The 23,328-nt window shown below is 40.2% G+C and overlaps 1 protein-coding gene across 1 annotated transcript in view; it reads right to left on the reverse strand.

Moving 5' to 3' along the window:
• Positions 1-22,338, reverse strand: part of LOC306667384 (sodium/glucose cotransporter 1) — a 74,190-nt gene extending 51,852 nt beyond the window's left edge. The window contains exons 1-2 of the mRNA XM_079149922.1: positions 21,970-22,338; positions 15,734-15,805 (exon numbers count right to left, since the gene is read on the reverse strand). Coding sequence (XP_079006048.1) covers positions 15,734-15,805; positions 21,970-22,104 — 207 coding nt within the window. The 5' untranslated portion in view covers positions 22,105-22,338. The remainder of the gene's footprint in view (positions 1-15,733; positions 15,806-21,969) is intronic.
• Between the last annotated feature and the right edge of the window lie 990 nt (positions 22,339-23,328).

Here is a 23,328-nt window from a genome sequence, read left to right on the forward strand (position 1 = left end):
ATTCCCCACAACATGACTACCAAGCATTCTTCCAGGTGATCTCAAGTCTCTCCCTCCTATTAGTCACCTCACCCACCCACATGGACAGTTACCTCCCGAAGCAGAACTTTGATCACATCACTTCCCTATTCTTTGTTGTCGTTCTTTTTAGATATACATGGCAATAGAGTGTATTCTGACATGTTATAAATGCATGGAGTATAACTTATTCTAATTAGGATCCCATTCTGAGATTCTCCCAGATACTACTTCTTGCATAGACTTGAGAAGCAGACTCCCTGACAGCTTTGGGCTTAAAGACATAGTCCTAAGAATTCAGTAAGATTTCAAGGCAAAGTTCCATCCAGTACAAAGGCAGCATGAACTTAAAAAGTCCAATTGGAATGCTTTCTTGAACCCTTACCATCTGGGTGCTCACAAGATCTGTGAGTCTCCCATATTCTCTCATGTCTGGCGATGCAAGAGTCAAATGAGATGAGGAATCAGTAATGACTGGCACTCAACTGGTTCTAAGAAGCATATCCTTTCTCTCCTATGTCCTGCCAAGAAGACAATGATGTCACCCTAAAGGAAATTCACAAGAGCTACAATGGACACCATTATGAACTGAACTGTGTTCTTCCCACAAAATTCATATATTGAATCCCTAAACCCCAATATGACTACATCTGTAGACAGGGCCATGATGAATATAATCAGGTTAAATGAAGTCATAAGTGTAGGGCCTTATGATATTATAGGATTGGTCTCCCTATAAAAAGAGGAAAAAATGCCAGAAATCTCTCTTTCCTTGCATGCATATAGAAAAACAAAAGGCCATGAGAACACAGATGGAAAGCCAAGAAGAGAGACCTTGCCAGAAACCAACCCTGACAGTTCCTTGAAGTGTTATCCCTCAGAGTGTTAGAAAATAAATTTCTCCATTTAAGCCACACAGCCTGTGATATTTTGTTATAGCTTCCTGAGACGACTAAGACAGACATCATTGCTTTATCTTGTACCCTCCTCTGCCAGATTGTCATACTGTTCCTCTGCTCACAGGAACTTATTAATTTAATAATTTTATCATACTGACTTCCCAAACACTATCTGTCCTCTCCTCACCCATGCTCATGCTGATTTGAGAATCATGCCCAATTTAGAGAGTAACCCAGTGACATGAATCATGTTCTCTGTAATTTCCTCCCACATCCCTTCTGAATTCGGTATTGTAGACTTTATCTAAAATTTTTCAGCTTAACCTTGATTCTGACTAATAAGCCCTCCTCATCCCCTGATGGGGTGCAAAAGGCTATTATAAACATTCACATAGTTTTACTGCCACTGTGCTTGAGGATCTACATCAGACCAAACCCAGCAGTTTTGATGGAATAGTAATTGGGAAAATAACATAATGTCATACCACAAAAGGCAAGAAAACTACGTGTTTCCTTTTGACGTTAGGCAATTAATGACCACATTTGACTGCCTACATTTCCTATCCAACAAGGTTGGCAAAAGAAAAGATAGAGAAATTAGAGAATCTCCCAGAATTCGATGGATGCACAGATATCAGTTTGTGTCCCTCTTGCAACACCTCCCAAGTGATGGTCAGCTGCATGCACACCTCTAATGATAAGAACTCACACCTTTCAAGGCATCCAAATCTATGGTGGAGTATTTTTTTTTTATTAAGACCCTCTTTACCTTGAGCTGAAACTGACCCATGTCCTACTTCTACTCTACTGGTCCAGAACAAGTCAAATCTCTCTTCCACAAGCTCTTATTATATGTAAAGACAGAGGTAGTGCACTCCCCTCTTATTCGCCAATCCAAGTTTCCTCTTTTTGTATGTCTGCCTCTCACTAGCCATGGACTTGTATCTCATCACCCTGTTTCTCTCTGTTTTCTTCAGCCCCTTCTCTCTTCCCTAGTGGGCCTCAAAATCAAATAGATTAATCTAGACACAAGCTGATCTGGAACGAAACAGGATGCCCTTCTTGCCTTTCCATTTGGCTTTCCTCTAGCTCCAAATTCTATGTTAAACCTTCACAATTCTTGGCAGCCATGAAGATTGAGCCAGTTCCTCTAATTCCCATCACTATTGGAGGATCAGCTCTAAATTATTTGGAATATTTAAGAAGACTGGTTTTCCTCTTGTTGCAATTTAGATTCCTGATAAGACCAATTTGGTTTGCCTTAATACAGTCACTTAAATTTTTTTCACTCCGATCCTTCCAGGATTTGGCACATATTAGATGGCTTCCTGTAAGCCTTCTCTAAAGGGAAAACTAATTAAATTACAAAGGAAAATATCCAGGCAAATCGTTTCTCCCCACCAATGTTGGAATTGGTGGGGATTGTATCTATCTTTTGAACCAGACAGACATTACTCTGTTTAATGATAATTCCTTCAGTGTTTAACTCAGTCCTAGAGATGTGTTCCTGGAACTTGTGCTATTCACAGTATTCTGCAAACAAGGAACATCAGCTTCACTTTGGACCTTGTGCCTCCCAGAGATTTACTGAATGACAGTAATAAGCTCTTCATGTGATCCTTAAGCACAATTAAGTTTAAGGAGCCTGTCCTAACCTGTATTAGAAGTCATCATTCTCTCCTTAATGTTGTTTTGACCTCTCTTGGGAAGTAGAAGTGCAGTCCCTAGCTATATAAATACTAAGCTCTGGAGAACAAAAAGTTTGGGGTGAAAGAGGCTGTCTCCAAAGTCCCCTGCTTTACCTCCAGAATTTTAAAGATCTGTTACCAGGGCATTCATCCTGCCCAGTGGGAGACACTGTTACTCAAACCACATGTCAACATATGTCCTGAAGACAACAAAATTTTGGCCATTTCACCTCTAAAATCCTAGAGTTGAAAGGCTCAAATTAAGACTCCCAGGATATCCTCATATCACAGTAAAGTTATTGAAATATCCAAATGGAAATCCACCAAAGTCAAAGACTGTGAGAAATACTTCCACAAACAATTTAGTTCAAGAAACAGGATTATAAGGAGTTTACAGATAGTTATCCCAACCATCATAGACAACAAAGATGGTCTACTGGAAAACTCATCTACTTTCTGACATGGCATGGAATTCACAAGAGGAGTAATAGGTACTGAAAGCTCTTCACAATCAGAACAGTTCTACTTTCTCCAACACCAGCAGCCCTGCCATGTTCTGTCACATCCTCTACCTTTTGACAAAATCACAACAGCTCAGTCTGCTAGACATGCTCTGTGCTTTCCTGCCTCCTATTTTTATGTGTTTCTCCTTCTTGAAACTCCCTCTTTGTTGAGCTCTGCCTACCAAAACACTGTGCTAGTCATAATGAGGTATCTCACCACTGACATCATCAGAGCTAATCTCTTCCCCCTCTGATCTCTTTTCCCACATGTCTGTTCCACTCTCCTGGTGAATTTCACACCCTCTGTTGGCACTGTAGTGCTCCCTTATTCATGGTTTCACTGATATCAAAAGTTTGAATGTTGGGAAAACAATAGGAAGCGTTGTGGCAACCAAATACCTTGCAGTTGCACTTCTTCCTACTGGCTGCCTGAAATTGGCACTCTTCACAGGAATATGCCAAGGTTCTCTCTGATCTGAAGAGGAGGCAATAAGAGAGCCTACAGAGAGCCCATAAGGACAGCAGGGCATTCTAGAGAAATGTCTCTATGTCAGTTTGACAACCTATTAAATTCAGCATTAGTAAGAACAATACCACAAGTGGGGTAGGGGAGATCTGATCTTATGGGTTATATTCTATCAAACAGACAAGTTTTTTTCCATGCTAATACTTGGTATTGGCAAGTAAATTTTCTCTTCCCTATATTTCTGGTATTTTAATTAAGAATAAAAAATTGATCTTATACTATGTGAGGACTTATACTATTGGAGGGACTCTATCTTAAGCAAATTATCTGAGACACAAAGATTTATTTAGAAGAATTTCATTAATATGTTCATTACCATGCAACCTATACACCATGTAATCCCCAAAATGTTTAAAGATATGCATGTGTGCAGATTTGTACCTAAATTTATGGAAATATCCAAATTTAACAGTGACTCTTTGAAAAAGAAAATAATAAATACATTGTTCTTCTTTATACTTTTTCAATTTTTTCATGATGAATTCTGTAATTTTATAATCAACACTATTCTTTAAAATCTTTGACAAAGAAAGACAACAATTCCAAGGCTCCTCTCTTAGACTCTCTGGCAGAGCCTGAGATAAGAACAAAGTTATGTATTTGTTTGGGGGGACATAGAAAAAGACATGAAAATGTCACTAAATATTAACTACAATAGTGTTTTGTGTGACAGGAAATAGAAGATGGACATCTTAATCCACTTCATCTGATGTTAGAGCTGGAATTACCTTGGGAAACATTGGTCAACTTTGTTATTTTCAAATGAAAATAAAATTATAGCCCAGAGAAAGAATGTGGTTCAGGTTTACATATAAATGTTATTTTTAATTCCATACCCCAGGGAAAATAACCCTGAGCACATCTCAAGACCACTAACCTAGAAGTCAAGAATTACCCAAGGAAATGGACAAAATCATGTTTGTCTTCCCACTTAAAAATTAGGAGCAGTCAATGGATTTGAGAAAGTATACTAAATGTTTCAAAATAGCTAGTAGAAAGGATTTTGAATGTTCCCACACAAAGAAATGATAAATGTTCTTATCATTACACATTTTATATATGTATCGAAATGTCACATTTTACCCCATAAATATGCACAATTATTCCATGTCAACTAAAAATTATAAAAATGTATATTTTTTAAACTATCCTGTATCAAAAATCATGTTTGAATGCAGTAAAGGCTTACATTCCCTTCTTTCCCCTCCTTCTAAGCACACTGGGAACATTTCAACCTGGTTCTAATCCTGGCTTTTCCATTCCAAACTATGTGACTTTTCTGCTTTGAACCTTAATTTTGTCCATTATAAACCAAGGATAAGAATCTTCCTTACTCTAATCCACAAGGGTATTGTTGGGCTTAAATGAGGTGATGAGTGTAAGAGACCACTAAGAAATTTTGCCCCACAAAGTCAAACTATTCATAAAAAATACTAATAATGTTTTTATGACCTGTGTTTTTATGGTGTGCCCTGAGTTTCATCAGAGAGTGAGAGTTGTCAATTCCTCTTGGAGGGAGAAAGATCATAGATCAAATGGAAATGCACTCAACAAATTTCAAGAAACTGCTTTCTTTGTTAATGTAGCATGTAATTCCAAAAATATCCAGAACACTGGAGTTGTCCCCCTGCTCTGTCCTCCTCTTTAAGGGACATAAGGAGATGCCAGAATGTCCTCTCCAACCTTTCTCTGGGCTGTGCTAGAGCATCATTGGGATGTCCTCCCAAGTGATTCTCAAACTTTAGCACACATCACCACATGAGATACTCAATTAAGTCTGCATTTCAAATAAGTAATGGATATATTTTTTAAGTATAAGTATGTCCCATGAAATATTTGGGATAGCTTATCCTACAAATGTGTTCATTGGTTGTACGAAATTCACATTTAACAGAATATCCTATACATTTATTTGCTAAATTTGGCAATCCTAATTAAAATATCCCAGAAGCTTTATTAAAGCAGATTACTGGGTCCCATTCTCTAGAGTTTCTGATTCAGTAGGTCTAGGTTAGGGCTAGAAAACGAACAAGGTCTGGGTACCTCACTTAGAGAGCCCTACCCTGGGAAAATAAGAAAAGGAAAGAGGAACACTGACTTTTACAGTGCCTCCAAGTGTTCAGCCATGAACTTAATTCACTTTTTCTTATTTAATGCCCACAAAGTTCTGCCAAGTTGGTATTATTCACAATTTTATTTTACAGAAGAGTTTAAGGATCAGAGGAGTGAAGTACCTGCCCAAATTCCCATAGCCAAAGGTTCTTGAAGACCAGGAGGCACAGGAGAGGCCATAGCCCTCCACTGACGTCCTCCCTTTCTGATATTTTCTTCTGAACTTCCATGAAGGGGCACAGTGCAATGAGACCTCCTACTGACTGCCTCACTGTAAACTCAGGAGCTGCATGAGCTCCACCGCATCATGTTTTATTTCAGATTCTTCCTTCATCTTCTCAGGAACTGGTCTTTAATGTCAATATCTCTTTCCCTTTAGGAACTCTCTTTTCAATAAGGGAAATTTGAAAGGATTTAACCTTTGACACTGGCCATTTCTCAGGGATCACACTTCCTGGATTGGAACAAAAAATAAGGTGGGGTTTGTACATTCCGAATATTTTATTTCTGAGTCTCTGGTAAATATTTAGACACAGCTTTGCTCCAGAATCATCATAATCTCTGTTTACTCTACATCAGTTCACATCCCCACAGACAATGATTGTCTTTCATTCATTCCATGCACACACATCTCTCCCCTGACCAATCAATCAAAGTGATGGGCAGTCAGGAAGCCACTGCCAAACTGGTATTTTCCCACCAGTTTTTGGCAGGTGAGGTCTTCTGGCGGCATTTAGAGGTTTAGGAGGCTGGAGAGCAACCCACCCACCAACAGTCGAGCCCATCTTTGAAATCATCAACAACTCAAAAGGCCCGATTTAAATGTATTGTATCTCTCCCATGCTGGCCCTTTCAGTCCTTTGTATACCCCCCACATTCCTTCCTACCTTAGTGCCTTTGACCATCTGTTTCTTTTGCTTAGATTGCTCATCCACGATTTTCCTTCTTTTATATTTTTTAAACATTTAATTGATACATAAAAATTATACAAACTTATGTGGTAAAAGTGGTATTTCAATACATGTATACAATGTGTAATGATCAAATCAGAGTAATCATCTCAACCATTTCTCATTTCTGGATGACTTCTTCTGATTCTTTAGGTCTTAGCCTAAATGCCCAATATTCAGAGAGGTCCTCCGTATGTAGGCAAAGAAGACCCTTCTCCTTCCCACCTATCCTCGACTCAAATGCTTTTCTTTCGTAACACTTAACAATTACTTAGAATTTTATATATATCTTGTAGAAATGTGAGTGACATACACATGTATACATATATACATATGCATATATATGGGCACCTATCACAGAATCTGTCATATAGTAATCACATGTAGTTGTGGAAAAAAAGAATAGCAAAACGCAAATAGATAAATGATAAATGACTGAATTCACAGTTTAAGGGAGAGTATCTGCAAATGAGATAAAATGATGATAATGATGATAGCCAACCCTTGATCAGTACTAAGTGTATCCTGTTCTAAGATATTCACATGTGTTTACTGATTCAATCCTAAAAACAGCTCTACAAGGTAGGGGCAATTATCTTTATTTTGCAGTTGAGGAAACTGGGGCACAGAGAAAGTAACTCACCCAGAGTCATGTAGGTAGGAATGCATGGAGCTGGGATTTTAACCAAGGCATTTTAACTCCAAAGTTTGTGCTCTTAACAATAACTCTAAATCACTTTCTGAATATAAAGTTCACCCATAAAGATTGATATAGTTGACTCACTTTGTCATATAGACAAGGAAAGCCCAGATGTATTTCTTAATGCAAAATCCAAAGACTTCATCTTAGTTGATAGTTTTAGCAATAATCTGACTTTGACCAACTAGAAACACTGATTGAAATTTAGCTTGTCCTTTCTGTTTACAGAAGTGTTAATCTCTTAGAAAATACTGGGAAGGTAGCCAGTGGGAAAGGAGAATCTGGGAGCTTACATACTAACTAGGTGACAGCAATTTGGCTACACACCAGTGGACTGATGCCTAGGAACACAAATAATACATGGGGAGGTGAGTGGCAATACATTTGTCAAAGAAGCTCCTCAGAGGAGACTCAGATAAGAAGAATGGGAGGCAAATTGCTCTACCAAAAAAAAAAAAAAAAATGCAAAGGAGGGAAAGAAGTAAGATAAGAGGAAAAAGAGGAAGAGAAGAAAGGATGAGAAGGTGGTAGAGCAAGATGAAAGTGAGAAGCAGCCTAAAGAGGAAGAAAGGAAGAAGAGAAGGAGGAAGAGAACAAAAGAACCAGGTTGTTTAAGAGCAAAGCAGGACCTAGCAAAAATTTTCACTAAAAAGGAGATATAAGAGAACTTTCAACTTTTACAAAAACTTGACTCAACTCAAAAAAAATCCAATGTCTTGAGATAGTGGGGAAGCATGGTCACACCAGACTTAACCAAGAGGTCCAGTGTGGACTGAAATTGGATACTCTAAATAGGGACAGGCTTGTTTTTCCAGTTTTACTCTTATGAGCCTTAAAAGAGAAAAAAGAGAGCAGCAAAAATATTTTCCCTATGCACAGGGACAAAAATTTGGAGCACTGCTGGAGAAAGGCTTTGACTTGAATCCTGCACCCTCCTAATCTCCTGAATTCTTACACTTGCCTAAACTATGTGGCAGCTACACTACAGAACAGAATACTAACTGAGCTCCCAGGTGATAGCACTAAGAGGGCCAGCATGAGGATCTGCAGACATTTCCCTCACCTCTCTCCCTTTTCTCAAATTCAGCTCCTGTTTCTCAAGTGCTTGCTTTCAGTGTAAGCTCTTGGAGTAGTCATTGTAAGGGATAAAGAAAAATCATGAAAAGTATAGGATTAGCCCTCATCACAGGGTATTCAATAAAAAAGAATATAGACAGCTTCATGTTGGTAGAAAGCAATCACAATAAGAAGACAGGGTCGAATGGACTTGGGGCATCAAAGGAAACAGAAATCGCTTCTCTTAGACTTTTGAAGGGTAAACTCCTTGTCATTCCTTTTTTTTTTTTTCCCCCTGAGGATTTCTCCCTTGGTGGGCTTTCTATCTCTCCTGCATCCATTTGCCTAGTTCCCTCCTCTTTTCTCTTTGATTCATGAGGTCCCATCTGTCTCAGGCCTGCCAGGTTTTTACAAGGCACACTTTGGGTCCTCTAGAGGCAGTGTAAGTGACCAAACTTTGATTTGCTCATTAGATTTTAGAGACTTAAAATCAAATCTGGTATATTTTTCTCCAGAGGGTTTTAAAAGTTTGAGAAGCTGTCTTCTTTCTCCAGGGATAATTTCCATAAGGGTCTCTGGTCAACACTAAATGAAAGAATTTCTTGGTTTTCAGATTAACCTTTAGACCACACCTATTGGCCTCATAAATGTCCTCAAAGGACAAAGAGAAAGAGACCTGAATAACCAGAAGAACAGAGGGAGGTCTAGCTCTGTCCTTATCTTTGTGTGAACTTGGGCCATGGAGTTAATCATCATCCTTATTATACTTGCAAACTAAATCACTGAAAAGTCAATCAGATTAGTGATGTGACAATCTTTGAAAAGTTTCTAGTTGAAAAAAAAGAAGAAAAAGAGTTAATATTGAGGCTTTACTGCCAGATACAACTCTGAAACTGTATATATGTTCTTAAAACAATAGATCTGGTCCCCTGCCTGTTTTTGTAAATAAAGTTTTATTGGAACACAGCCATACCCATTCATTCATGCACTTTTCATGGATGCTTTTGTGCTACAAAGCAGAGTTGAGTGGTCATGACAGATCACAGCTAAAAAGATGAAAGTATTTACTCTCTAGCCTTTTGCAGAAAAAGTTTGTTAACTCTTTCCCTAAGGCACTGGGATATAATTCTCTAACAATAAAAGAAGGAAAGGAAGTCTAGCTGTTGAGAGATACTGTAATCACCAGGGTTTTTGCTGGTAATGGACTAACTAGCATGGCCGCACCCACTTCCTATACTTCCCCCTCCTCTTTGGCATTCTGTCTTAGAATTTTAGTTCTGGAAGAGCATTTGAGACCCCACTGAAAGTTTTTGCCATGGCCAGCAGGCCAAGAGAGATGCCAGCTCTGGAAAGCCTCTGGCTTCTATAATGATGCCTTTGGGTCAGCACATTTGAGAACTGACATTTGAGACGCCTCATCTGACCCCTAACATTACAGAGGAAACTCCCTGAGACTCAGAGAAGTTAATGAATTGCCCAATGTCACAAAGCTTGGTTAAGTCAGGTCCTTTGGTTCCTTGTGCAGTTCTCACTCCCTGCCCTTTGGAATGCTTACTTCTGAGTAGAAGGAGTTCCCAAGGGGTTGGCCCAGCCCTGTACCCAGTGCTCCCATGGAGCCCACTCTGCCAATGTATCCTTATGACCAAATTCCTCTCAAAAACAAGAGTTCTGGGGCTGGGATTGTGGCTCAGTGGTAGAGTGCCTGCCTTGCATGAGTGAGGCACTGGGTTCAATCCTCAGCACCACATAAAAATAAATAAATAAAATAAAGGCGTTGTGTCCCTCTACAACTAAAAAAACTATTAAAAAAAGAGAGAGAGAGCGTTCCCCCTGGGTGTATCTGGGGGCCTACCTATTTCTGCTGCCTCTAGTCAAGAAGTAGGAAATTCCCTTTCAAAACTCAGCCCACAAGTTTCCTGGCCTTCCTGCTTTCATATCTTCCATGCCCCTCAAATAATCATCACAATACAGCACATAGGCAGCTGCTAGTTAAAAGTGCTAAGACAAGGTGCCACCAAAAAAAGGAATCCTGAGCTACCAACCAGTCCACAATTACATAAGTACAGCTTTATGGTTTCATGTTACTCAGTTGAGTTGGCTTGACTTGTTTTAAGAGTGATTCAGGCTCCTGCAGGCCTCCCTGCCTGACTCTCTGTGTAAGCTAACTCTTGTCATTTCAGCCCTGGAGTCCTTTAACCATCCCTCACTTCTATCCTTAGACCAAGGTGCAAACTTGTTTCCTCTCTGGGACTCACTAACTTTTTAGGAATGAGGCCTGTTTTCAAAGCTCCTAGATTTTCACCTGTGGTATGTACATCGTAACCACCCTTTCCAAGGCTCCCTTAAATCCCAGGAATGCACAGAACCAGCCTCTTCTCTATCCAATCTCCTTTCAGATTTTATGAGCTGATTTCCTCCGACTTTTCTCGTGGGTGACACTTGAGCCCTCCATGCCTCAGGTATCAACCCAGGGTCAACACAACTCCTCCCTGCCTAAAATCTTCCCTGCCTTTCAGAAGCTCATCTTGGCTGTCTTCTCTTCCTACAGCATAAAACAACTGGGGCAAAAGGCAGATGGAAGGGGCACAGGGCCCCATTGAAAGCTTTTGCCACAACCAGCAGGTCAAGAGAAGTATTAGTTCTGGAGAACCTTTGATTCTGTAATGATGTCTTTGGGCCAGCACATTTGAGAATTGATATTCTGGTTATGGACTTATTGACCAATGGCAGGCTTGAACTGACTTATATTTCAAAGAGAAATTGAGTATAGTTTTGATGATGTTTGAAATTTTTCAGTTTTGGAAGGAAGGTTCTTAAATTCGTATTTTCTTGCATCCCATGTTTTCCTTTAATCCCTTCTTATAGGTGCTATGTGTTTAAAAAATTTCTTTAAAATTCTAAAGTGAAAATCATTGTGCTTAGTTTTTTCTAAAGTAGCAGGTTTTAAACTTTGCTAGGTCAACAGAATGTTGTTCTTAAGCAAAATTTTGGTGGATTCCCCTTATACAAAATAAATTAAAACTGAGTCGTTGGAGAGTAGAGAAAAGGAGAAAAGCAGTCCCTGAAGCAATTCTGCAGAACCCAAGTGTGGTAGTGAACATAGTATAAAAACACTTCTTTAGAATGCAACCATATTTGTTTTTTTAATTGGTTCTTTTTAGTTATACATTACAGTAAAATATATTTTGACATATTTATACAAACATGGAGTACATCTTATATATTTGTATTAGTCAGCTTTGCATTGCTAATACCTAAGAAAAACAACTTAGAGGATGAAGGATGCATTTTGGCTCATGATTTCAGATATTTCAGTTGATGTTCAGCTGGCTCCATTGCTTGGAGGTGAGGCAGAACATCATGGCAGAAGAGTATGGTGGAGGAAAACTGTTCAGTTAATGGCAACCAGAAAGCAGAGAGAGAGGAACAAGAAATACCCTTCAAGGGCACACCTGCAACCATGCCCACAGTCTACAGTTTCCACCACCTCCCAGTAGTTCTTTCGGTTATCAGTGGATTAATCCACCGGTGAGGTCCCAGTCATCATGATCTAAACATTTCCCAAAGCCACCATCTCTGAACATTGCTATATTGGGAATCAAGCCTTCAACACATGAGCCTTTGGGGGACATTTTAGATCCAAATCTAATACCATATTTTAATGCATCCAAGACACCAACTATCATAAAATGTATCATGTAATAGAAGCAGTGAAAACAAATGGTGGCACTTAACCTATGGTATTGCACTGGTTGGCTTTGAGATACAGCCCAACTCAAATTAACATGATTCATATGTATGTATGTATTTATTTTTATTTATATTCCTGCAAATCAACAATTCATGTTAAAATGTAGCCAATGTGTATCTAGAATTGATAATTTTCAGGAGTATAAGTAAATATGCATATAAATCATCTTAATTTATTCACACATTGAACCTAAAAGTCAAATTTAAGAAGTTAGCAGCAATAGTTTCAGGTAAACACTAAACTTCCTTTTACTGAGCACTGCTAAATACCATGCACCAGATAGATGCCAACTGAGGGAGATGCCTCAGCACTCCTTACTTCCATATCTTCCATATCTTAATGTTCTCTTCATCATCTTTGTTTTTTTTTTTGTTTGTTTGTTTGTTTGTTTTTGTTCGTATGTTGTTGTTGTTGTTTCCAGTTCTGAAGATTGAATCCAGGGGCTCTACCACTGAGCTGCATCCATAGCCCATTTTATTTTTTGTTTTGAGACAAGGTCTCGCTCAGGCTGGCCTCAAATTTGCAATTCTCCTGCCTCAATCTCCTGAGTAGCTGCAACTGCAAGTGTACACCATGACACCCAGCTAACATTATCCTTGATTGATCACTGGCAATGCACAGTGTTGAGTGCTACACCTGCATTACTTCATGTTATTCTGATACATAGACAGATTTAGAAACCTGGATTTACATAATCTATCTTAGACAGAAACTATGGTTGGGGAAAGAAGATTCAAATGCCTCATTACAGAAGCAGTGGATTCTGCACTAAAGAATGATGCCATGCTCCTCTTTGGTTAGAATAATCCAATCCTGAGATTTGCACAAGGAAAACAACACCCACAGAAAACCCCATATAAACCACTGAGTCCTACCTGCTTAGGGTGGGGATAATTCCTCTCATCAATCAACCATAGCCCAGAGCTAGACTACAGACAATATCAGGAAGAAAGAAACCATTGCTGGTCAAGGTATGAGGTATTCCCAGACCCAGATCAGACCAAAATGCAAATCTCCTAATGGTGATTCTGCCCCTGGCATTCCCTCTCATTGGCTTCTCCAAGTCTCAGAAATTGGAAACTGAGGTATCACCCCCAATAAACCAACCCTAAGGACAAAAATGCATCTCAGTTATAATCAATAGAAGAGAAAATAGCTATCTTAAAAATGCATTGATTTATCACCACTGTCAAGTGGCGAGTTTCCTATCATGAGGGATGTGGAAAAGAAAGGGGGACTGGGTACAAACAGAATGGATGAGCATTTGGCAGGCTTACTAAAGGGGGCATTGAGGCATTACATAGTATCGGGAATGCACTGTTTTTGAAATAATTAAACAAACTTCTAGGAGCTGTTCAATTCTCTAATATGAAAAATCTCAAATCCACTAATATTTCATGCCAATTTGCATATGAAATCCATAGGGTGGCACTGTCCAATAGAAATTTCTGATGTTGGAAATGTTCTAGATCTGCAGTGTCCCATATGACAGCCTTTATCTGCAAATGGTAATCAAGTACTTGAAATATGGTTAAGTGACCAAGGGATGATTTTATTTTAAATTGATTGTGACTAAATCACATAGGACAGGACAGGTCTAGAAAGGATACTCAAACTTTGTTTTGAACTTTGGGATCAGAGCTGCCTCTTTAAGTCCTGCTTTTAGGAAAGTACCAAATTCCAAAAATGAGAAGACAAAAAGCATTGACACAGAACTGAACGGAAGTATTAGATATGTGTGCCTCTACCCACTAAGGAGTAAGAGAAAGACCACCATGAGGTACACATCACAAAGTCAGCATCTGCCCACTGCTTCTGTCCAGCATAAGGATAAAATACAAATTACTTCACAGTTCCACTTACATGCAGAATCTAAAAGGGTTGAACTAACAGAAACAGAAAATAGGATGTTAGTTGCCAGGAGCTAATGCATAAGGATTTGGGAATGAATGGGAAGATGTTGGTTAAAGGGTACAAAATTTCAGTTGAGTTGAATGAATTCCAGAGATCTACTATACAGCACAGTAACCATAGTTAATAATAATGGATTGTATACTTAAAAATTGTTAGGAACTTAGATCTTAGATAGACTTGTTGCAAAAATTTTGAGCTGATGGGTCTATTAAAATGTTTGATTTAATCATCTCACTATGTGTTTTTATATATATATGTACATTATATATATATTTTCCACCTTATAAGAGGTCCCCATTTTTCATGATATATATATATAACATCACATTATATACTGTAAAAATATACAACTTTTACTTGTCAAAAAATTTTTTTAATAGAAATGACTTCAGGAGTAACCTAAGCAACTGTAAAAATTTCAGTTATTAAACTCCATCCTAAAATAGTTGGCCAAAGGCCAACTTCAGGATGTAATGATGTCCTGTCAACAGTGACAGTCTTTACTTTCTTGCTTTTCTTTCTTCAATCAACTTACAGTTGTCATCACCTTCTCATTGTATATATGTGTCATTACTCCCATCTTTCACCAGGTCAATCTCACTTGTATCTTAATCCCAAGGAATTGCAACATTTGGACAAATTGTTCAACCAGTTGCTTCAGTGAGAACTCTGGATCAAAATGGCTAGTGTGCTTAATTGATAACCCAGCCAAATTCCTATGCTGATATGATGGGAGGATGTCTTAGTTTCTCTCCCACCCACACAACCTGTCCTTTGACTGAAATAGTTCTTCCCATGTGAAAGCATCAGAGAAAAAAACACTTAAATATACAAAATATAAAATCCACCAATGGTTAAGAACTGCAGCTGAAAACAGTAGAAGGTTCCTCTTCCATTTATTCAGTGAATATTTATTGAATGTCTCCTATGTATCAGGCACCACATAAAACTCCAGGAAAGGTAGGACAGATAAAAATTTCTCTTAAATGAGAGAAAGTAAGAATGAGGTAGCAAAAGAGCTTCTATTTACTGATTTTTCCACCTTGTAAGAGGTCCCCATTTCTCATAACACTTCTGGAAAGTAAATATGATCAATTCCATTTTATAAATAGAGAAATGAAAGCTCAGATTTGTCCAAGACTACTTCAATCTGTGTGTTCTTGTTTCTCCACGTTGCCCACCATATGAAGTCTTTTCCTCTATCCCTTGAAGAATTCCAAGCATTGCTTATTTAAAGGCTATTTCATTAAAACAAGAGGTTATAAATGCTTAGGAGACCTGGTGAGCATGAGACCTATAATTAAGAATTTAGGCTGGGCACGGTGGCACATGCCTGTAATCCCAACAGCTAGGGACGCTGAGGCAGGAGTATGGTGAGTTCAAAGCCAACCTCAGCAAAAGTGAGGTGCTAAGCAACTCAGTGAGACCCTGTCTCTAAATAAAATACAAAATAGGGCTGGGGATGTGGCTTAGTGGACAAGTGACCCTGAGTTCAATCCCCTGTACCCCCCCAAAAAAATTTTAGGTGAGAATGAAGAATCACCACCAACCAAAGCCAAGAAAATGGGCTCCTAAAAGAATTATCCCAAATAAATAGTATTTCAGAGAAAACTTACCGGCCACCATACCATACTTCGACCTGCCAGGAAAAAGCCTCCAACTGTCCCACGGTTGGTGGAAAACATGGCCTAAAGAAGAAAGGGTCCAAAATTTAATAGAAAACTAGAAGAATGACCTTATCAGCCAAAGGACATACCTCCCCTCACTGGTACTTCCTTTAGCCACTCCATTTTTTGATATTCTTTCGCATTCCTATTCCCCTGGATCCTCAAAATACTCAGATGAAGGAGGCATGGACCTACAGTTGACAGACAAGGAAACTGAGCCTCAGAGGCTTAAATAATTACCCCTACTGCCAGTGAAACAAACTGAAATTAAGGATAACTTCCTGGTAATTGTTTTTCTGCATTGTGTATTTCCTCATACTGAGAGTAAAGCTTTTGGGGGAATGCCAAGGAAGCCCCCTGCCCCAGTCTATCTATTACAGGCTAATTAAATATACATATGTATGCCAACTGGCTTTTGTTCTACAAATTACAACCACTTCTGTGGGTCCTGCAGATAAACAATCTAGCCACTTCTCCCTAGTTTGGTCAAACTGCAAAAAAAATTTCATTTTTCCTTGTCCATCTTTTGTCTATTATGTGGGTGGGTGGCCAGATCCATTCAGTCAGGATCCAGGCAGGATCTCTAGATCAGTAACACTATCTCACTCTGAAATTGGCTTACACCATGGCTTTGAACAAGTCCCTCCATCTTTTGTGTTAAATAGGAGGAAATGGAACTCTTTTTAAATTTTTAATGGTGCTTTATAATTGTACATAATAGATTTACTGTAATATATACATACATGCACAAAATATAACTATAATTTGGTCAGTTTTGTTCCCCAATAGCTTTCTTCCCTCCTCTCCCCAATCCCTTTTGAAAATGGAACTTTTTAAGTCCTCCCTACAAGAATATCATTGTACCTAATGAAATATCATACTTTTGAAAAGTACTATATGGTATGTGACTTATAGCTCAATAAATCTATTGTCAAAAGAAGAAAAAATATTGTAAGATTACAAGGCACTGATACTAAATATTGCATTAAAATACAGACATTTGAACTCAATACAAATTTTTCCTCTCTGAAGATGTAAGGAGGAGCTTGCTGGAATCATTATTTGGCAATATATTTTGACTAATAGTAAATACAGAGGAAAGGGGCAATTTCTTCTAAAAAGAGGACAAGAGGAAAGACTTCACAGAGCAGGCAGCATTTCAGCAAATCTTAGAGGAAAAGTGAAGTTATATTAAAGGGAAGAAAAAAGGAGGGAGATTCCGGGCTGTAGAAAGAGCAGGTCAGTGATCTAGGTGTGGAACTGCACCCAGCCTGGGGAGGGAAGGAATGGCTAATAGTGTTAGCTGTTGAACCTGACTGAGGCATATGAACGGTGAGAGGTGAGATGGAATGGACGATCAGCACAAATGACAGGTTAAAAAGTATAGGCTGTATTCATAAGCAGTAGACAGCCAATGAAGGCTTGGGAGGAGAAATGTGACCTATATGTTTAATGCATGATGACCAGCTCTCCTCAATCCTTCTTTGGAATATTGTTTCTGAGACTGTAGTTTATTTCTTTTTGAGCTCAGGCCCAGGCCCAAGTCCAGCCCTCTAGCACAAAATGGGGCAGTGTTTCTGCTCTTGTTCCCAGTCCTATTCCCCCTTCCTCTTTCTCTGTCATTGGCTTTCTCTCAGCAGGCACTTGTTAATCTCTCTGAAGATGTTAATGGCCAATCGTGACTTAGCCACCAAAGGTATTTGTGTTTTCATAGTTGATCATGAGGCTAAAAAGTATCACTGGAGAAATTGATCTCTGATGGTGACATTTCAGGCATTTGGAAACTTGCCATTCATTCAGCAAACAAGTCCGAAGTGAATGACACATTGCTAGGTGCTCATACTACAAAGAAGTACTGGACATAGTCCTTTAAGAAGCAGGGCCATTTATGCATCTAATCAAATAACAGATTTGTTGAGCATCCCTGGGTGCTAGGAAGTACCAGGAAGAGCATCATCAGGGCTTTCTGGACTCCTAGCAGGGTCCTCCATTGCATTTGGACATACTCTGAAGACTCTGTAGTGGATTTTTTGAGAATAACAAGAGAACCAACAGATCTAAAAATTACATAAGAAGGTCACTAGGGTTGAAATAGAAATAAATCCCAAGAACTCATCCTCCAGCAGTGGGCTGGGAAAAGATCATTCTGAAGGTCATTTCTGAAATCAAAGAAGGTGGTACTTCCCAGGCCTGGTTAGGAACACAGGAGTTAGGGTCCAGGATTTCCCAGGTGGTCTCAGAAATGAAGGGCTTAAAGGAAGAATGTGAGAGTAGGGTTTAGAGTGGGGTGCTGTAGTAATTCAGGAAAGATATTGGGGATGGACCAAAGGTAAAGAGAGGTACACCTCCAAAGGCCTTTCTGCACCAGTGTGCTTATCCCCTTCTTACCTCTGCCTACCCATCCCTCAAGGCTCTTCAAATGCCACCTTCCCTGTGCAACTTTACCTGACACTTCCCCATGGAAGGTTCTTCTATGAATTCTTCTCTTCCCCAAGCAAAAATAATTTCTCTATCCTCTGAACACCTAGAGAATTCCACTTTTATCTTGTTCAAAGTCCTTACATTTTTTTTTACTTTGTGTTACCATATTACAAATTTTTAATCCCTATAGAATTTAATAAATGCCTTACACAATGAAAGGCACTGTCCCGTGATCAAGATAGGCACAAAGGAAACTTCAAGGTCCCAGGGCTCACTTTGTAAACCATAGTGTTAAATTCACCCATCTATCCTACAACTAGAAGAGAATGAACTCACAATGGCAAGCTGTAAGGTCAAAAGAAGAACAATTACAATGTTTTTTGTTTTTTTCTCAATGAAATAAAAACATCATTGAGCCAGAGGAAGGAACTTTAGACCTCCATTTAAATGAGGAACGGATTAAGAAACTGGAGATGCTGGATCTGGAGAGAAGACTCAGGTGTGGCTTGTTACCTTCTGATATGTAAAATAGGACAGTCATATTCAATACACCCTGCATAGAGCATAGAGAATAACAAACAAGGAGCTGGGGATATAGCTCAGTGGGTAGAGTGCTTGCCTTGCAAGCATAAGGCCCTGGGTTCAATCCCCAGCACCGCCAAAAAAAAAAAAGAGAATAACAAACAAAATGGGAGAAGCACTAGAATGTCAGGTTGAAGCTAGGTACCAGCTCCTTCTTGTCAGAGCTGTTCAGAGATGGCAATGGGGAGATTTTCTGCTGGAAGTATTCAAGTCAAAGCTGTTGACAACTAGTCAAAATGATTTTAGCAAACGGCTTAAAGAAGAGATGTGAGCATCAAATGTAGAGGGCTGAAGTCAATAAACTTCATCTTTATGAAGATATAAATAGAAAAAAAAAGGAATCCAGCACAACATGGATACTGTCATTGCAATGCAGTGGGTGAAAGACCAAAGGAAAGGGTATTCCAAAAAAGAACATTGCCTTAGAGGAAGCAAGAAGGAATATTGGAGAAAGCACTGAATTTGGTATCATCTGACCTAGGTTCTAATCCCAGTTGTATATTGATTCGTCTGACTGACTTCCAGATACCCTCTCTGATTCTAGTCTGTAAAATGGAAAGTAGGGTTCCCCAGACACCATTCTAGCTTAGGCATTCAATGATGCTGTTGGTTCAAATCAGCACATAAGACAGGGGTCAGTAAATTTATTCTATAAGAGAAAAGAGTCTGGTAGCAAATAATTAATATTTTGTGGGCTACATGCTGCCCCATTATTTTTCATGTGTGTTGTTTTATTTTTATGACACTTTAAAAGTGTGAAAAGCAGGTGAGTGTGGTGGCACACACCTGTAATCCCAGTGGCTCCAGAGGCTGAGGCAGGAGGATCACAGGTTCAAAGCCAGCCTCAGAAACTTAGAGAGCCTGTAAGCAACTTAGTGAGAACCTGTCTCAAAATTAAAAATAAATAAAAAGGCTGGGGATGTGGCTCAGTGGTTAAGCACCCATGGGTTCAATCCCTGGAACCTAAATAAATAAATTTAAGTGTGAAAAGACTTTTTAGTTTGTGTATCATACAAAAGCAAGTTGTAGGTCAGATTCAGCCCACAGACCATAATTTTTAACAACCTGTGACTTGATAGGATAGTTGAAATGTTCCAGCATAACAAAGATAAAGATTCATTTTCAGAGGATATAAAGACCCCCAAGAAGCCAACTAAGAGGTAGTGAAAGAAAAATGAAAATAAATACCAAAGAAGTAATAAGTCAAAGCTCAAATATGATTGAATGAGGCACAGATGGAGGAATATGAGACAATTGAAGAATGTTGGAAGTGACAGGGATAGGGTTGGAGGGGTGTTAGTGCAATGGGCCTGGACCCTTGTATAGGTGCAGCCCAGGGATTATGCGTGAGTCAGAATGCCTATCCCAAAGTCGAGCCAATCTTAACACTTTAATGGCAAAAAGAGGAGTCTTAACTGGAAGAAATTCAGCATGTTAAATGATCAGGGTACAGGGACACTGCTAATGGGGAAAGAGTAAATGTAGACAAATACCAGCAGGCTCATTAACTAGCATTTAAAAGGACAAGTGGTACTGATTCACAGATATTTCAAAAGTGCAAACACCATAAAAAATGTAAACATCTGCATTACTGGCAGGGCTAAAATGAGATTGGTTTAGAGAACTGAGATTATCGGGATTGTCAGGGAAATGGGCAATATAGCATGGCTACCAAATTATGGATTCACATCTTGGCTCCAATGTATATCAACTGGGGAGGGGTGGGAGGTCTTAAGGCAAGCACAGTGACAGGGTGCCTAGTACCTTGAGAAACCAGGAGTCATGATACCTGAGTTCCAGGAACAAGCCCTTGTATTGCAAAATCTTAGGCAAATCACAACCACATGGGGTTTCAACTTCCTCTTTTGTAAATTGGGGATTAGCATTCCTGTCTTCCCTGTCTTGTGACTTTTTGTAAAAATGTTCTACCCAGCTGACCATTTTGCCCATTTTACTTAACAGGACAAAATTTTCAGTCAGGGTGACACCCTGAAGGGTAAATGACAATTGTATAAAAAAAATTCTAAAGTCTATAAAGAGTTTTCAGATTCGTCTCTGCAGATCCTCACAATATCTTTGGGAAGTCATAAGATGCAACTGTACCTATTTTATACTTGGGTAAACTGAGGCTGCAGGAACATATCCTACCTGGTCATTTGGTTCTGAACATGTGAAAGCCAGTACAAAATTTGAGTATTCTGGCTCCTACTTGAACATTTTCCACTGCATGGGGAAAGCTGAGAATATCGAGGAAGAGTAAATCACACCAACCCCATGTGACAGTTAAGGAGTCTTTTTGTTATGTGTGGCTTTCATAATTCCTTTTTTAAAAATCCACACTTCCTTTTACTCCTGAAAGGTTCAGTGCTCATAGAAGGGTTAGTGCCCACTCTTCCCTCTAAGTCCAAAGAATTCAACACAACCAGATCCTGCTGGTACAGTAGCCTCCCACTATCTGTCACCCCCAACCAAGACAACCCTTAAAAGTGACTGGGATATTTGCACACTTTTAAAACACCTTCTCTCTTAGTTGTTAGGTGTGCCAGAGTCTGTCACAAATGAACTTTCCAAGTTCCAGGAAGCAGAGAACAAGTTTCTCTGGTTTGGTGTGTCCCCAGAGTCCCAAGGGGAGACACATGCACTTCCCTCTCCGCTGTACCCAGTCACTCTCTGGTTTTCCGCCTCCTGCTTCACCTAACTTCCCCATCGCTAATTAGCTCCAGCCCCTGGGATTCCCTCCCAAAGACCTCTTGTTTAACCTTCCCCAGGAGTAGTGACACTGCTCAGCCACCCGGACAGACAGCCCCAAGCACCTAAGCCTGACAGAGTCTATGACTTCCTGGCTCTACACAGTTTCTTTTCCATGTGAAATTGGTTAACTAAGGTAGGACAGTAGTCACCTGCCACGGGACCCTTTCTTCAGCCTGGCCCTTTCCTGCCCTTTACACTCTCTCCTAATTTCAGCAATGCCCTGCCTTCCTTCTTTGCTCACAGGCCCAGGAATCTCCCTTGGCTTTCCTGACGCTTCCCTTGGCACCCCTCTAATTTCTGTTCATGCTGCTTGCCCGCCACACATTGTACCCCTCAATACCTGCAAGCCCATCCTCCCCCTGGCAGCTCAGCGACACCGTGCACTCCCTGGTCCCGCCCCCTTCAGCTCCCGTCTCAGGACCCCTACATACCCATAACCCGACGGCCATCACTACCACAAAGTAGATGACGATGACCGAGATGTCCGCAGCATTTCGGATGCGCTCATAGGATTCTACTGGTGCAGCAGTGGCTGCGGGCGCCGAGGTCCAGGTGTTACCGTCCATGGCGGTGGCCGCAAATCCCTCCTACTCGCCCGACTGCTCACTTCTTATTCAACCTCCGAGTTAATTATCAGCCCCGGGGGAGGGGATCCGCGATGATGCGGCAGCGGGCCCCTGACTCAAAGCTCCTGTGCTACTGTTGCTGCTGCTGCTGATGCAGGTGTGCTGCGCTGTCGGCGAGCTGTGCCGGATTTGAGTGCTGAATGAGGAGTCAGCCAAGCTGTTAGCGGGGTGGTGTCGTCCAGGACAGGTAAAGGCTGTCCCATGAGCAGGGAGGGGCTGACCAGGAGGTGGTGCCCGCGTGGCACAAAGGCCGAGGTTCTCTAGCAACGGGAAACCACCGGGTTGCCACGCCTGGCCTGCCTTGGGATTCCACCTGGGACAGAGCAGGAGTGGCTCCATAGAGGGATCCCTGCGCCTGGGGCCAGGGACCTAGAGACTGTTGATCACCTGCCACTTGCTGTTCTTGGACAAGTCCGGGAAACTCTATGGACCTGTTTTTTTTTTTTTTTTTTTTTTTTTTTTTTTTTTTTTTTTTTTTTTTTTTCCCATGTGTAAAATGGGTGCAGTGCTCTTCTAAGAAATCAGCCAAGTTCTTGGTCTTAGTGGAGAACATTCTGGGAAAATGGGATTTGCTGGATGCACAGTCATAATTCCTGGTCACCAGTCACTCACATTCCTGGTTCCACCTCCAAGGCCCCCAAGGACACTGTTACCCTAATATAGGAGGAAGAAACTGAGACTGGAAGAAGGAAGCATTTCCTTACTTTGTGTCTCACCAAATACAGTCAGCCCAGCATATCCCAGGGTTTGGCATCCAAACTACAACAGAATTTTTTTTTTGCCATTATTCCCTAAACAATACACTATAACAACTATTTACATAGAACTTACATTGTATTAGGTATTAAATAAGTAATATGGTATTTAATATATGTGAAGCTGCTCATTAGAAGACACATGTCTGAGCCACAACCCTGGGCTCAGGAAAGAGACGGTTGGGAACAGAAAGACTTACCCAAGGTCACATAGTAAGGGAGTGGCAGAGCTGGCCCTGCAACCCAGGTCAGGCCAGGGAATCTTTCAGAGGGTTGCTTGGGAAGATAATCTCAAGGGCTGTCCATGAAGGCCACAGAGCAACCAAAAGTGGCTGCTCTGGGAGAGCAGAGCCTTGCCCTGATGAGAAAGTACAGGGAGGGGAAAGAAACACATAAACCCTACCAGGAC

The sequence above is a fragment of the Sciurus vulgaris genome (assembly GCF_902686455.1).
Source record: "Sciurus vulgaris genome assembly, chromosome: 8".
NCBI lineage: Eukaryota > Metazoa > Chordata > Mammalia > Rodentia > Sciuridae > Sciurus > Sciurus vulgaris.